Source organism: Rhinoraja longicauda, chromosome 3 (assembly GCF_053455715.1).
Source record: "Rhinoraja longicauda isolate Sanriku21f chromosome 3, sRhiLon1.1, whole genome shotgun sequence".
NCBI lineage: Eukaryota > Metazoa > Chordata > Chondrichthyes > Rajiformes > Arhynchobatidae > Rhinoraja > Rhinoraja longicauda.
The window spans coordinates 18,455,213-18,473,044 of NC_135955.1; the positions used below are offsets into that span (position 1 = coordinate 18,455,213).

General features: G+C 38.9%; 1 protein-coding gene across 6 annotated transcripts in view; it reads left to right on the forward strand.

Moving 5' to 3' along the window:
* The window catches only part of ccdc171 (coiled-coil domain containing 171), a 240,743-nt gene extending 233,448 nt beyond the window's left edge, over positions 1 to 7,295 (forward strand). For all 6 annotated transcript variants that reach the window (XM_078394873.1, XM_078394872.1, XM_078394874.1 and 3 more), the window contains one exon: positions 3,731 to 7,295. In XM_078394873.1, coding sequence (XP_078250999.1) covers positions 3,731 to 3,976 — 246 coding nt within the window. In that variant the 3' untranslated portion in view covers positions 3,977 to 7,295. The remainder of the gene's footprint in view (positions 1 to 3,730) is intronic.
* Positions 7,296 to 17,832: the final 10,537 nt, after the last annotated feature.

The window sequence follows — 17,832 nt, forward strand, 5'->3', positions numbered from 1 at the left end:
TTTTGCAGGTTGTCCACACCACAGCCATCATGGACCTGTAATGGAGGGAATGTATGTTTAGTATGGCAGATGAGGTATCGATCAAGCAAGATGTTTTGTCCAGGATGGTACCCCATCCACCACCTTAAGCATTCAGAAACCCTCAGAAATTATCCTTTTAAAAAACAATTTGCCCTAAAATTGCGATACTTCATTCTGGTTAATTCTCAGTACACATAATAATGACAACTGGAAGCTCATTGATTTTGCTGTGATGGAAAATCTTGTCAGGAAGCCTAAAGATATAGTGTACTGTAAGTGCAGCAGCAGACAGAACACTAAATGTGCTCCTCAGTTAACTGTTCCTTTATTGAGTCCACCATCTCTTCTTAACATAATTTGAGTACTCTTGAAACTTTTGTTCAACAGAGCCCACTGAGTGATTTTGTAGAGAATAATAGACCAAACTGTAAAATCATTGTGGAATAATTTTGTGATCCAAATAAATCTTGGAAAAGACAAGTAATGTTCAAAAGGAATTATATCTTTTTTTGCTAAAGAAATATAAAATTGCAGTGTTTTTGGTATAAAGATATGATGCTGAAATCATTGTTAAAAGCCTTTTTGTTCAACCAGGCATTCATTTGTCCAGATTTTGGAGGCATGTTTCCTGTGAAAAGATGATGTAGATTGAGAGTCAAGTTTACAGAAGTTATTAGACCTGGTAAAAACCTTGTCGGCAGACTTAAAAGCTTTCCACCTTTAATCTGAGAGAGCCCCCCCCCCCCAGCTTTCTATATTGGTGTCACCTGTTGCAGGAGGTTTCATTTTTCTATTGAAGAACCTCTAAAGCTATTTTTAAATGGTTTATTTGGTAGTTAAAACACTATCTTTCTCTCCATAAGCTACAGATCAGATTGGTACCTCATGCACCACCCTAAACATTTATTTCATTCACCACAGATCCATAGTGGCAGCCGTGTGTGTACAATCTGCAAAACACTGCAATATCTTGCCTAAGAGACAATTAGCGAATTTTAGATAATCAGCTAATTAGAGACAGTCAGCATGGGTTTGCCCACGGCAGATCATGTCTCACGAACTTGATTAAATCTTTTAAGGAAGTGATGATGGAGATTGATGAGGGCAGGAAGTTGATGTTTGCTACATAAATTTTAGAAAGGCATTTGATAAAGTCCCTCATGGTGGGCTGATCCAGAAGATTAAAATACATGGGATCCACAGTGACTTGGCCGTTTGGTTTCAGAACTGGCTTACTCAAAGAAGACAGAGGGTTGTGGTAGAAGAGTGTTATTCTCGCTGGAGATTTGTAACCAGTAGATTTCTGCAACTGGGTCTGTGATTTCAGTTGTTTGTGATATATTGAACTTGAACATAAAGGTAGATGGGTTGGTTAGTGAGTTTGCAGACGATATCAAAGTTAATGGAGCTGCGGAGAGTGATGAAGGCTGTCAACCGACACAGCAGGATATTGATTAGTTACAGAAATGGGTGGAAAATGGCAGATGGAATTTTATCCCAGGAACTGAAAAATGTTGCATTTTATTGAATGCAAGGGAAAATTATATAGTTTAAGAGAAAGTATATAGTTAATGGCAAGAACCTTAACTGCATTGATATTGAGCAGGATGTTGGGGTCAAAGCCAATAACTCCCTGAAAATGGGAACATAAGTTGATCAAGTGGTAAAGAAGTTGTAAGGTATGCTTGCCTTCTTTGTTCGGGGCATTGAATATAAGAGTCAGGATGTCACGTTGCAGCTTTATAAGAGTTAGGTGAGACCACATCTGGGTATTGTGTGCCTTATTACAGAAGGATATGGAGGCTTTGGAGAAGGTGTAAAAGAGGTTCACCAGAATGCTGCTTGGATTAACTATAAAGAGAGGTTGGACAAACTTAGATTGTTTTATCTGAAGCATTGGAGGATGAGGGAAGTCCTAACAGAAGTATATTCATTATGAGAGGCACAGTTAGGGTAGACAGAACTTTCTTTCCCCAGGCTGGAAATGCCGAAGACTAAAGTACATAGCTTTAAAGTCAGAAGGGCAAAGTTTAAAGGTGATGTGTGGGGCAAGTTTTTTGCACAGAGAGTGGTGGGTGCTGGAACATGCGCCAGGAGTGGCAGTGGTATTTAAGAGGCTTTTGGATAGGTACGATGATATGCATGGAACGGAGGGATATGGATCATGTGCAGGCAAAGGAAATTAGTTTAACTTGGCATTGTGTTTAGCATTGAACCTCCAAAAGAACAAGGGTTTCAGGTACATGAGAAGACCACCTCTTGCAGGTTCCTCCTTCCCAGTTGTGCCAAAATGTTGCCGACCCAAAAGTTTAACCATTTCTCTTTCCACAGATGCCGCCTGACTTGCAGGGTTTTCCAACATTTTCTGTCTGTTTCAGATTTTCAGCCTCTGCAGTTTTTGAGATTTTCAAAGGTCCATCCATCCTTACAGAAGCATATTCCTATTCCTTCATCATCAGTGGTTCAAATCAGGATTGATCTTGTCTACACATATTGAGAAGTCATTCCAAAGCTTTATTTACATTTAACAATATTTGAGGGAAATAATCTTCTACGTAGTTTTCCCATGGGCCATTGCAACTTTAACAAAGGTTTAGCAAAAATTGAGTCTACGTCAAAGTTACGGAAATGCAGACCTATTTTTAGAGAATTTCCTGAATTCATTGCAATAAACGTCTGTTGATTTTTTTTTTACCACTTTCTTCCAACCTTAAAATGTGACCAAATATGAATACTATTGTAAATGTTGCTAAAGCATATGGGATTATAGACTGAGAACTTTGATAGTCATCTCTTGGACATGTATTGTTTATCAACTTACTATTTATTCATGGTTCTACAAATCTGTTTTCTTTACAATTTCTATCATCTTTATAAATAACTCTTACATTTTGCAACAAATTTAGTCAGTCCGAGCATTGAGTATAGAAGTTGGGAGATCATGTTGCAGTTGTATAAGATGCTGGTGAAGCCGCATTTAGAGTATTGTGTTCCGTTTTGGGCACCATGTTATAGGAAAGATGTCAAACTGGAAAGGGACCAGAGAACACTTACGAGGATGTTATCAGGACTCGAGGGCCTGAGCTATAAAGAGAGGTTGAACAGGCTGGGACTCCTTGGAGTGCAGGAGGATGAGGGGTGATCTTATTAGAGGTGTACAAAACCATGAGAGGAATATATCGGGCACAGAGTCTCTTGCCCAGAGAAGGGGAATCGAGAACCAGAGGGCATAGATTTAAGGTGAGGGGTGAAAGATTTAATATGAACCTGAGGGGTAACTTTTTCACACAAAGGGTGATAGGTGTATGAAACGAGCTGCCAGAGGAGGTAGTTGAGCCAACATTTAAGAAACATTTAGACAGGTACATTGATAGGACAGGTTTAGAGGGATATGGGCCAAATGCAGGCAAGTGGGACTAGTGGAGATGGGACATGTTTGCCGGTGTGGGCAAGTTGGGCTGAAGGGCCTGTTTCCATGCTGTAAGAACCTATGGCTCTATAACTTTAATAACAGCTCTCTGCAAAAGATTTGTTGCTTTACCTTTTTACACCACCTATGTTCTCATTTTCTTCATTGGGATTGTCAGATATTTCAAGGATGGGTTCTATATTCATCCTCATGGCACCTAATTGCAATATTGTTTAAATTATTATTTGCTTTTCTAATCTTTAATATGTTTTCCTCCCTGCACCCCACCCTTCTATGCAGCTAATCAGGACTCAGGTGAATCAACCATTTGCCTCCCATTCTGAAATGCTGTTGCCACAGGAGAAGAATATCAGTCAGGACTTCGCACCCTTGCATGCTGAAATGGACACTTCCTACAGCATTCTGAGAGAGAGGTCAGGGAACAGCAGACCACAATCACATTCCTCATCCTACTCTTTTCATGTTAGTTCAACCACTGGATCCACGAGACCAGTACAGAATGGCTTTTACAGCATACTTAGATAACAATTCTAAAGTCTATTTGAATGCATGCATGAACTAAGTAAACAACTCTGAATGGCAATCGGAAGCAATCCTGTATTTATGTGTTAAAATATGCTTGTGTTATTATTTGTTTGATTTTAATTTTTAATTGAATAGCTGTATTTTTAAATGCAAAAAAACATGAAGTAATTTTGCATAGGTTTAAAATCAATAAGCCATTTTACTCTCTATCTATCAAAGTTTTTATACATGTCTGTTTTAAAGTGGGATACAGCACTTTAATAGGATCGCTAAAGCTATTTGAAGTGTATACCAATGATTCCTGTCATTTCATGGCAGCGCTGCCATGGTTCACTGAGCCCCCTCTTTGTTCTTGTCAACCAAACTGAAGACAAGCATTTAGTTGCTAACTTTAAGCAGGTTGTGCAGACCAAGAGGATGTGACTGGTTCTTCTCGACACAATAATGTCATTCTTGGTCAGTGTGAGAAGGTCAGATTGCCTCACTGAGCTACAGTACATGATGATAGCATTGCTCAGCTGAATGTACTGAGAACAGTTGGATCTGGTCCCTGCAGGCCCCCAACCTCAACCTTTTTACAGGTCTGACGAGGAAAGGTGAAACAAATGTGCCTGGAGAACTGGAGGTGATGTGTGTATATGGTACACAAAGTCAGTGTCTGAATCAATATCATTATTGCAACTTATCCAATCAAAGACTTCCTGAACTAATTCCTTTAGGCTAAATGGAAAAAGTGAAACAGGCTTATTATTAAGCTGGACCACTGCAGCTAAGAAATCACTCTGACGGCAAGACCTGCTGCAGATGCTGTGCAGCACACCCTGACTTCACTGACATTCTGTTACCAAATGTGAAGTTTCACAGCAGAGCAACCTGGTGTCATTCTCTCCAGCTGGTGTTACAACATGCACATATAGATTACTGTTCCTTTTTACTCAAGCAATGGAGGATTCCTCCTATTCCCTCTTGCCTGAAGGTAATGTACTGGAACACCAAAGTTATACATGGGAGCAAACAAAAAGGTGCATGGGTAAATCAAGTAAGGAGAATGTAATATTTTTGCAATCTCTAGGTTGATTAACCTTCTTTCCATCAAACTGTACCACGTGCAACAAAAGGTCCGGTGTTAGAATGGGAGCGCTTGCTCTGCATTTTCTGCTTTGTAGCACACAGAAGAAAAAAAGCACACTTCAGGCCAAGATGTCAGTGTGTTGACAGCAAGCCCCTGTGACATTTCAGCTCGAAAGAGCAAATGTCTTGCAACCAACTGGTCAAATATCAAATAATAGGTCAGGCAGGAGAAAACTGAGTGGTAACCACGAGGTGATTTCTGGTAACATCTTTGACAAGCTTCTGGGTGCAGAATAAGTAGATGTAGATGTGGAGTAAGATAATGTTTTTGCACAAACAGTACAGTAATTGATAACAAAAAAATTAATCAGTTTTGCATTCAGAAAGACTAATTCTGTTTTAGTCTCCTTAATACCTCGTATGTTACAATATTCATTAAATTCATTAAACATATTAAAATAATGTGGAACTTATGCAAATTACTTATGGCTGCAAACAAATATTTAACTTTAAAAGCAGCAACAACTGTACAGGTAACATCGATAAATTAATAACTGTCATTTTAAATTCAAGATAAATTTCTATTCTTCCTTTAAACTTCACTGTACATAAGGTGGCAACAGGTATAAATAGCAACAAGGTCTGAATATAGTTTCACTAAAGGGACACATTTAAAATCAACTATTTTGCAATAAGATCACAGTAAAAATAAACTAAATTTGTGCACACATCTACAGTCATTTAAGATATTTTGATGACAGTCTATTTAGCTCAACCCAAGAAAGCATTTTCTGTACAAACAAAGAGAGTAAATGTGAATCAAAATCTGGCCATCTGAGATACTACGTATTTGTGGTGAGTAGCAATTTGTAAGAAAGAATTGTAGGATTCCAAGAATCATGAAGTGGGAGAAATGAATGTTGTTTCCAGTTCCATCTCTGGCACCCCATGATTTGCTAGAAAATATCAAACTAATATTTTCTTTGTTGAATGGCCTTATCCAAATTCCCTGGACTGATTAAGGTACCGGACAGCAATGCAACCAATACATTACCAATAGTTCAGAAAATGCCTTCCTTATGTTGTTGGAGCTCCAGAATAAATTGCAGCTATCCTTTGGGAAGTGCTGTGAAACCCAGAAGGTTTGGGGTTGGGAGTTCATTTTGAAATGGCCGTTTTTAACATTTAAATATCATCAGTTCACTCACTCAAACAGCAAAGCCACTTTTCATTTTCAAGCCTTATTAACACTGAACTGTAGGCAGTAAACAGGGAAACCCAGAGCAATTTTTTTTTCCTGAAATGGAAACTTGGCAGTTGAAGCTTATAGGGGAAAAACTGAGGACAGGGCTGAGAAGGTGGTGTTTGATGAGAATGGTGCGGGGAATGATGAGTATGAGCAAACAGTAGGCTTTGGAAGATTGCTTGGAATGGATTGCAAGCTCCAGCAAAAATCTGCTTTTAAAACAAAGGGGAAAGCGTATATTTTTTTATTTTTTTTTAAAGATAAATTTTTATTGGGGATAGGTACATAACCTGTTTACATCTTTACAGTCATACATTTTTAAATTGATAATATTGTCAATTATTATTATATTGTCTCCAATACCTTTTGCCCCTTTTTTTTTTTTAAACTAGATAGAACTAAAGAAATAGATGAAGTAAAGAAAGAAAAGAGAGAGAAGAAAAATAAAAACAAAAACAAAAACAAATTATAAAGATAAGGAAAAAGTTAGTTAAAGAAGAATGGAAAAATTTATTAAAATAACAAAAACTTCATTCGAGATATATTCGTACATTTCAAAGTATAGCATTTCATCCATTCTTTAGTCCGAGTGCTAGTCAGGTTCCTGTGCTGAACCATTCTGACCCTTTAAGTAATCAATAAAAGGAGACCATGTTCCAATGAATAATTCCTGTTTGTCCAACAGGGAAAATCTGATTCTTTCCACGTTTAAGGTCTCCGTCATTTCTATAATCCACATTTTGATTGTGGGGGCCGTAGGGCCTTTCCAAAATTTTAGAATTAATTTTTTTCCTGTTATCAAACTATAATCCATAAAGTTTCTTTGTGTTGTTCTAAATGTTTGATTTAATTCTAATATTCCGAGTATAATTAATTTTGGATCTGGGTCCAATTGTGTGCTGGTTACTTTAGATATTATGCTAAAAATATTTACCCAGAATTTTTTAATTTTTATACAGTTTGCAAACATATGAAATAATGTAGCTTCTAAATGTTGACATTTATCACATTTAGGTGAGATATGTTGGAAAATTTTATGTAGTTTTGTTTTTGAATAGTGTAACCTATGTATTACTTTAAATTGTATTAGAGAATGTCTGGCGTTTAGTGAACACTGATGTATATGTTGCAAACTTTCTTCCCAAGTATCTTTCGTAATTACTTGGTTTAATTCTTTTTCCCATTTTTGTCTGTATAAGTCCGTGGAGGGAATGTCACTGTCTAATAAGATATTATATATATAAGATATTAATTTTTCTGTATTAGGATGTTTGTTCCAACATTCATCGAGAATTTCTGAATTTCTAATTCGAAAATTTTGGGAGTTCGATTTTACATAATCTCTAAGTTGAAGATATCTGAAATAATCATTTCCACGAAGACCATAAGTCTGTTGCAACTCCTGAAATGTCAGAAAGGTGCCTTCCTTATAAAGTTGTCCCATATTTTTAATTCCATAATCCTTCCATTGTGTAAAACCCCCGTCTACCCATGAAGGCTTAAACAAAGGATTATTCACAATTGGAAGAAAAAGTGATAAATTATCTAATTTTAATGTCTTTTTTAATTGTTTCCAAATTCGTATAGCACTAAATATTATAGGGTTTTCCCTATAAATTTTTTTGTTTAATTTAGACGTAGCAAATAATATCGAACCAATATCAAAAGGTAAACAATCTTCCTTTTCCATTTTTAACCAGTCTGGTTGATGATCTATTTCTTCCAACCAGAAATTCATATTTTTAATATTAACTGCCCAGAAATAAAACAAAAAATTGGGTAAAGCCAGGCCTCCATTTATTTTTGATTTACACAAGTGTCTTTTGTTTATCCTATGATTCTTATAATCCCAGATAAAATCATTAACAATAGAGTCCAATTTTAAAAAAAAGTTTTTTGTCAGATATATCGGAAAGCGTATATTTTAAACTTGAAATTCATCTTTTCTTTCTCTTATGATCAGGCAAGGTTTTGGCCATGTGACTAGACAATAGACAATAGACAATAGGTGCAGGAGTAGGCCATTCAGCCCTTCGAGCCAGCACCGCCATTCAATGCGATCATGGCTGATCACTCTCAGTACCCCGTTCCTGCCTTCTCCCCATACCCCCTCACTCCGCTATCCTTAAGAGCTCTATCCAGCTCTCTCTTGAAAGCATCCAATGAACTGGCCTCCACTGCCTTCTGAGGCAGAGAATTCCACACCTTCACCACTCTCTGACTGAAGGTTTTATTATCTTTACAATTGTGGTACCCCATCAGGTGTATGACTCCACTTTTCCCAAATAAACATTTACTTAGAGATGATTCAGGCACACAAACAGATGCATAGGTTCAGCACAATTCAATAGTTCAATACCTTTCTCTCAGGCAACATTCCAATAGCCAACAGTTCTAAGTCTTCTCATATCATTCTATTGGAGCGTTAATGGAAAAGCAAAATTCTCACAGAATTCTCTGGGATCTGTGTGTATACCCAGATACAAAGCTTTAGCGAAAACAAGGTTGAAATGTTATCTTATCTAGCGAATTAACAAACAATTTCAGAATTTCTTTAAAACTGCTTCGATGCAATATCAATTTTGGAAGGATTGCAATGAAATGTCGTGCACAGAATTTCCCCAGCTCTAATCTAAATCAGTGATTAAGAAATAGATTATTAAGTAATTTTGGAAGCGAGATTTTACTAGATTTATAATTATTGTATTACAAAATCAAAAATAATTATCTTTAAGTATTGTTAATGTTTGGAACTTGAATAAAGAGTTACTGTTCACACCTCATTTGTTTTTCTTTATCTGTGTATTATTCTTTGTCGTTATGTTTGAATTTGTGTTTGTATATATTTTACGGTTGTTGTGTATTTCTTATAATTTTGATTAATTGATTTTAAACTATGATGTATTTTACTATGTTTCTAGACATTTTATTAAACCTTATGCTGGCATTTTAAACTTTGGTGCTGATGATGGTATGAGAGGCGGGTCCCAACACTTGCCGTCTCAAGGTACTGGAGAGGTACCACAAACACTTATGTAAAATCCTCCAAAGCCAATGGCAGGATAACAAAGGTCTCTCCCATTTTAACACCGTCAGTATTGGTGCCCTGATTGCACCTAGCTGGTTGTAATAGGCTGACTACTTCATTTACATGTCCAACACCAGACTCCAGATACAGGCACTCTATCGTGATAATAGATCACCTGGTAGACAGAATAAATTGTTTGAGTATGCACTCCAAGTCTCCCTAAAAAAGTGTAAGATCACCACTGAATCCTGTGTATTTGTGGCCCGTGACCACTAAAAATGGAGAAGGGTCAGTCAGGGGGGGCATTTAGAATTTCAAATCTATTATCGGGAGCAGAGAGTTGGGTTAGATGGAAGATACTCTGGCTGGCGGTCTGTGAACCAGCAGAGTTCCACAGAGATCTGTGCAGGGAACTCTACAGATTGTGATATACTTGATATAAATGTCGATAGGTTTGTAGGTAAGTTTGCTGATGACATTAGAGGAGTTGTAGGCAGTGAGGAATGCTGTCAGAAAATACAGCGAGATACAGATCAGCTGCAGAAATGGGCAGATGAAGTTTAACCCGAGCCAGTGTGAGGTGTTGCTCTTTTAGAGGTTGAATGTAAGGAGAAAGTATACAGTTAATGGCAAGGCCCTTAACAGCATTAGTGTGCAGAGGGATCTTGATTTCAAGTTCATAGCTCACTGAAGGTAGCAGTGCAAGCAGATAGGGTGGTAAAGAAAGCATGTGGCATGCTTGCCTTCATTGCTAGGGGCATTGAATATAAGAGTCAGGAAGTCATGATGAAGATATACTAAACTGTAAGCTCTATAGGACTTTGGTTAGGCTGCATTTGGAGTATTCCCTGCAGTTCTGGATGCCGCATTACGGGAAAGATGTGGAGGCTTTGGATAGAGTGCAGAGGAGGTTAACCGGAATGCTGCCTGGATTAGGGGGTTTCAGCTACAGGGAGACACTTTAGACTTTAGAGGAACAGCGTGGAAACAGGCCCTTCGGCCCACCGAGTCCGTGCTGACCAATGATTACCCCATAAACATAGCACTATCCTACACTCTAGGGGCAATTTACAATTTTCAGAAGCCAATTAACCTACAAACCTGTACAATTTCGGACTGTGGGAGGAAACCGGAGCACCCGGAGAAAACCAACGCGGTCACAGATAGAATGTAAAAACAGTACAGACAGCGCCCTTAGGATCGAATCCGAGTCTCTGTCACTGTAAGGCAGCAACTCTACTGCTCTGCCACTGTGTCACCCGTTCAACTGCGAGAAGACCAATGCAATATCCATTGCACCAAGGAGCCACCTAACGTTGGTTGAAGAGGATTGTTTCCTCTGGAACATTGGAGGTTGAGGGTTGACTTAATAGAAGCATATAAAGTTCTGGGATCACAGATAGGGTAAACAATCAGACACTTTTGCTCAGCATAGAAATATCCAACACTAGAGGGCATAGCTAAGATCAGAGGGGGGGGGGAAGGTTTAATGGTGATGTGCAGAGCAAGTTTTCAACACAGTAGTAGGGGCCTGGAACACATTGCCAAGGGTGATGGTGGAGGCAAAAACGATAGTAGTGTTTAAGAGGCAGATGGAAGTGCAGGGAATAGAGGGATATGGATCATGTACAGGCAAATGAGATCAGTTTAGCTTGGCATTGTTGGCACTAACATCGTGGGCTGAAGGGCCTGTTCCTTTGCTGTAATGTTCTATGCTTTATAATTATGACCAGACTGCATATTACTAAGAATTAGTGATATCTAAATTGGTTAAACATTAGGAAACGTATTCCCATCCCAATACAATATTGTATTGTTTTTGAACAGTGAAGCATCTTAAATTTTAATCATAATCCAAATCAAATTCTCACCTGGTAGGTCTATTTTCCCGTATTAGGCGAGTAAATAAATTCATAATTGCTTTACAAAATGATCACAGTTTTCCATTTTTCTGGAGAAAATTATTTACAATTGTAAGCACAAACTCATTGTCCTGGGTATTGCAACATTGGGAAGAGCCAAAAAAAGCAACAACGTCAAGATTAAATTACATGGTGCTGAAAAATTGAGGAGGCTGGGAAGTTTCTGTCAATTAGCAACCTGTTTCAATGTTGCAGATGCAGGGGACTAAGAATTTTTCTTTATATATCAAAAAATACTTTATTCCAGAAATAAATATTTACAAAACATTTTCCTTTCAAAACTCCATCCGACATTCCCGGAGGTTATACATTCAATACAGACATTCATTGCCAAAATTATACAGAATCCCTTCCCTTATTTGGAGGGGCGTCTCCACCACACCCTGCCCCCCATGTCCAGCAGCGGAAGGACTCTAGACTGTGGTCCTCCCTCACAGAGCCTTGGCGTTGGCTGCACCAAGCTTCAGTGCGTCCCTCAGCACGTACTCCTGCAGTCTGCAGCGGGCCAGTCGGCAACATTCCCCGACGGACAGCTTGTTCCGCTGGGAGGTCAACAAAGCTCGGGCAGACCAAAGAGCATCTTTCACCGAGTTGATGACCTTCCAGCAGCACTCGATGTCAGTCTCTGAATGCGTCCCTGGGAACAGTCCATAGATCACAGAGTCCTCTGTAACGGAGCTGCTCGGAATAAATTGTGACAGGGACCCCTGTAAACCTCTCCAGACTCTCTTGGCAAATCCACACTGTGAAGAGGTGGGCAACTGTCTCCTGTCCATAGCAGCCGTCCCGAGGGCAGCGTGCGCTGGTAGTGAGGTTCCGGCGGTGCAGGAAGGATCGGATTGGGAGGGCTCCCCTCACCGCCAGCCAAGCCAGGTCTTAGTGCTTGTTGGTGAGTTCTGGCGATGAGGCATTTTGCTAGACAAGCTGGGCAGTCTGCTCTGGGAACCACGCCACAGGATCCATGGAGTCATTTCCCTGCAGTGCCTGCAGGACGTTCCGTGCTGACCACTGCCCGATGGACTTGTGGTCAAAGGTGTTGGTCCGGAAGAACCTTTCCACGAGCGACAGATGGACTAAGAAATGGTGGGTTAGCCGTCCAATATGTGAGAATATAACCATTACCTATTCCTTCTCTCTGGTACCTACATGACAGAGTCACCAGAGGACGCAGATGGGTGCTTTCAGCCAGTATGCTTCAGATCTATAGGATCCGCATATGCATTTCCGGATAAATAAGGATTACGAGTTTATTGTGAAATATTCAGATGTAAGACAGAAACTAAAGTTTAATCTGCTGTACTGTTCTATAACCAGCATGGAAGTACTATTTGAAAAGGTTTACCATTCCAGCATTGGCTGTTAATCTTGATTCAAGATATAATCAGCATCTATCCATTCCAAGTAAAACACTTAGTAAAATTGATGTTTTAAATGCAAGATCAACAAACCTTCGGGAAAATAAAAGCCCGGTGCTGTCAATTGGAAAGTGCTGACAAATTGAAGGCTTTTTCATAAGAATCTCATAATTAGATGAAGATTATTTTGCACATCGTAATATGTGAGATCTAAAATTTGATAGACCAATATGTGCACTCAATATGATCTTTGTATCATGATGTTTTTGAATATATCCAAATTGGCAAATCTCCCACAGTGTCATTAGATGTGCTTCAGAGAAACACCTCTAATGATGTTGTGGGGGATTTGCTGTGTTTTTTGCTGTGTAATGAACAATATGTTATTGGTCCCATCAATTGCTGTTCATTGAATACATTAAGTTGTGCTCTGAGTAACACGAGAGCATTAGTCATATTAATGATTGGTGTGGAAACTACTATCAAATGTTTAATTAACAACTTTTTAAAGTTTGTGAGAAACTTTTCTAATTGTCCTGATTCTGTTAATTTTGATTTGCAAACAATTTCCTTTTTTCACCATTAGTTTGTATTTTTAGTCTCATCAAAGGTGCTGGAAAATTGGTGTAAACAGTGACATTCCATTTATGTGTCTCTGTAAAGTGCCAGTGATTCTTTTAGTATAAATAATGACAGAAGGAAAATCTTTTATCTCCCCTGAGAATATGTCTCGCTTTGCGTTTTCATTGGATCACTGGCCACCAAGCTTGTGAGTTTGATGAGGTGCCAATATTCTTTCTTTTGGGACACAGCACAACCATTGACTGTCGAGATGGGGAATGTGCTGCATGGGTATCCTGTATTCTGATGCATTTTTGGCTTAGTGCAACAAACATTATGTCAGACATTCAGATTTGTATTACTTTTATTACCTGTGTGTTTAAAGTGCTAAAATCAATTTAATCTTGTTTATATGTTGATAAACTAATTATACAAACTACTTCATCTAGTAGTAGCTATATAATCCCCTTGTTGTACGAATGATCTAATATTCTACTCCTTCCTTCTCAATAACATTTTTGCGACAATCCCTTGCAATCTTTGTAATCAGGACTCATCTCTGTCACCATGATTTGTTTGAAGATTTATTAGCTTAATTTGTAATTGGCGTTTTAATCTTAAACAACTGCAGACTCGAATGAACTACAATTAGTCCAAATCAAGTCTATGAAATTTAAATGCTAGAAACTATTAGATTATCGTTAACAATGGGAATAAAACTGCTTGAACCAGCTGGCTTTGACCTTTGGATTTCTTTTGGCATGACCCTGAAAATGGTGCTAAATGGGATAGATTGTGAATAGATTTGGCAGGTCAGAACTGGTCATCCATAAAGGCCTGAAGTACTCAGTGACTGCATTCCACCACAATTTGTAACCTTGTTGTCCTGAATACATCCTGCTTAGTTATTACTATCAAGCTAGGAGGAAAACAGTTCAATGAGGGCAAACCAAGAGTAGCATCAAGGGGATAACAGCCTAGTGAAACCACAAGAGAGTACACAGGACTAAACACTGGAAACAGCATGACTAGACATGGCCCTCCAATCCCACAATCAACAGATATGGACAATCCAGTCGTGAATATGCCACGGAGCATAGGCCTTCCCAAGGTGCTGTGGCCGCGGAATGGGGAACCCGCTGGAGGACCCAACACAAAGGCTCAGCTGTCCGCAGAGCAGGGGACCCCCCTCCCCGCCGAAGGCTCGGCCGACTGTGAAACCGGGGACCCATCCCGAGGACTCGAAGGCTCGGCTAACTGCGGAACGGGAAGGGAGCCACTGGAGACGTCTGACGCGAGGAGCAAGGGGCGCTAGGAGGATGAACTGGTGTGATGCCTCCAGCACCTTCAAGGTTAGCTGCAGGAGGCGTCCCATGGAATCAAGACGGCTGGGCGAGGAGAGGACGTCAGGTTATAAAATCAAAAAGTCAAGGCAGTAGAATTTGGAATTACGTTTACCCAGAAGTACGAGTGGGATGATCCATGCAGGCCTTCTCTTGAGTTCCTGAAATTACAGAAGCCAGTTAATGGTTGGGCAATTACATTTAGTCAATATGAATTCCAGGCATTTACCACCTCTTGCAGACTTTCAGTGGCATTACCAATATTGAAAACCACACCATCAGGAGATCAGCATTGTCCTGAAATTCAAAATGGATCAGGCCATGAATATTTGTGGTTACAAAAGGACTGAGTATCCAAAGGCAAGTGACTCCCATCTGACTTAAGATCTTTTCACCATCTTCGAGAATAAGTCGGATGTTTTATCTTCAAATGACATATTATCTTGACTTGGAAATATTTCATCCTTGCTTTAATATCATTGGGTCAAAATTCTGGAAGTTCCTATCTAACCACATAGATGGAGTAGCAACACCATACACACTGCAGCAGTTTAAGTGTGCAGCTTACTACGACTGCAATCCCGAAGAGCAAATAAGGATAGGAAATAAATGCTGGTCTTGAAGTGACTTCACATCCCAGGAATGAATTAGTGGGTTATGTGATGGCCAGAAGAATGATAAAATTACATGCTGATTGGAATCCTATGACTTGAAATGTTGGCAATTTGTCTATGCGAGAGATCCATATGTTGCCTGTAAAGATTCCAACATAGTAATCTGAAGAACCTTAGTTATTTTGTGAGTCTTGTAAAACACTACAATGTTCACAAGATGAAAATAGCTTTTAACAGATCTTGGAGATTCTGTTAACAAAAAGTCAATTCAGTTAATGTGCTCCCTCCTTCATGCAACGTCAATGATTTCAATGCTTTCATGCTTGAAACTTGCACCCATCAGCCGATCGATATAAATTTTTATCCTACTTCCTTTCTTTCTGTCACTGAGATAGCTTTAAGGTCATGCTTAGTGCGTAATTCCATGGGATGGTGCCACTAATTTGGTCACATAAATCACTAAACCACCACTATCAGCCTTCATTTATCTCAACATCAGCTATTTCTCAGGGTTCCAATTTTTATCAATGTACCAAATTACCCATTCTGGCATGCTGCTTTGCTGTCTTGTATTTCATTCAGAACTTACACACAAGTCTCATTGAAACACAGTCATGAAAATGTAATTTAGAGAGGGAAAAATTCTTGGTTTCATGAAATGTGTTTGCATTTTAGCAAATTTCAGTTAAATTATTAAGAGCCTAGATTGTTATCCACATTGATTTTAACAGAAGCATATTAATAAGGATTACCTTTTTGTATTGTTTTAGGCATTTGATTGAAAGAGTTTATTGTGTCTTTGGGCAAAGTCAAAAATAATTATAGGCTAATTTTAGAAACCTCATGTTTTAATTTTATGAGAATAGTTTAGTAACTAAACTGTGGCTTTATGGGGGAAAAAACATCAATTATAACAATTAAAATCTTGAGCAATTGATTACAAAAATATCAACCAATATTAGATATTTTCAAATCTATGTTACATTGCTCAAATTCAGAACTGCCTCAATGCTAAAGAAATCCAATTTGAAAATAGGCGTCAAATCCCAAACATCATATCAACTAAATGGAAGAGAAAAAAAGTATTTTAATGGTGAAATAGAGAAAATTTCAAATGGCATTTAGTCTTGGATCAGTAAAGACTCACTTTGCAACATGTGAATGGTTCTTTGATGGAACATATATAATAGTACTGGTGACATGTGGAAAATTATCCAGGTATCTTACATTAGTCTGGTTTTAAAATTGAATTACATGTTATTTTGTGTTACTGCTGACCTGCCCTGTCATGTTTCATCCATTTTATCAAGCTATTCAGTATTAGCTGCAACAGCCTGTCAGCAAAGCACAGGGAGTCATCACAGACAGATTGTATTCTGCTGTAAAGTAACATTATCATAGCATTTTCAGCCAAGACAATGCATAACACTGAAAAGACAATTCGGTCCATCTGGTTTATGTTCGTCCAGTACATTGTTTCAAATTTCTTCCCATCCTGCCACATCCCAAATGTATTAACGCATCCTTTTATTCTCCTCCACCTCATGATCTGAACTAGTTCAATATTTGAACTTGGATTTCCCCAGGAATAGCAATGGGCTATTCAACTCACAAGATTTGCTGTGCTTCTCAATTAAAAGATCCGTTCTTCAACTAAATTCACCTACTTTGCTCCACGTCCATTGATAACCTTATCTTTCAAATTTTTGCAAATTCACTTCAGAAAATTTGGGGGAGAGGTATCACTTTATTAACATATTTATTTGTCCCCAGGATATGCACTTACTGTCCAACTCCAATTGTTCTTGAACTAAGTTGTAGTTAACAATTAATCTCATTGGTAATCAAATTGGAGTTCCATTATGCCAGACTGTGTAATGGTAGCAGATTTCCTTCTCGAAAATCACGGCATAGCATTCATAGTTGTCACCCAGCAGCAGGTAGCTTAATAGGACAATTATTTCCTTGGTCTTGCGAATGCTGAGAGCAAGATCTTTATTCTGGCACCACTCAACGAGATTATTAATCCCCCTTTGTACTCTGACACATCATCCATTATTCACCCAACAATGGTGGTATCATTGGCAAATTTAAAGATGGGGCTGGAGCTGTGTCCAGCTGCACAGCATTGGGAAAAGATAGTGTAGAGCAGGGGACTGAGCGTGCAGTCTTGTGTTTCCCTTGTGCCGATGGCCATTGAGGAGGAAGTGTACCAATTTACTGATTAGGGTCTGCCACTGAGGAAGTCGATGATCCAATTCTATAGGGACAAGCAAAGATCTGGTTCCCAGAGTTTGACTGAGTTTACAGGAGATAATGGTATTGAACATACAACATCCTGATGTACGTTATCTTGTTGTCCGAGTAGAGAGCCTGCCATCCACTGTAGATCTATTGTGGCATTTGGCAAATTGGAGTGGGTCCAGATCCTTACTAAGGCAGGAGTTAACATGCATCATAACCAATCTCTCTAAGCTCTTCAGCACAACAACACTGGTAGAGCTGCTGCCTCACAGCTCCAGAGACCCGGGTTTGAGCCTGACCTCGAGTGATATTTGTGTGGAGTTTGCACGTCCATCCTCTGACTGCGTGGGTTTTCTCTGGGTGCTATGGCTTCCTCTCACATCACAAAGACATGCATGTTTGTAAGTTAATTGGCTGCTCTAAATTGCCCCGAGTGTGTAGGGAGTGGATGCGAAAGTGGGATAACGTAGAA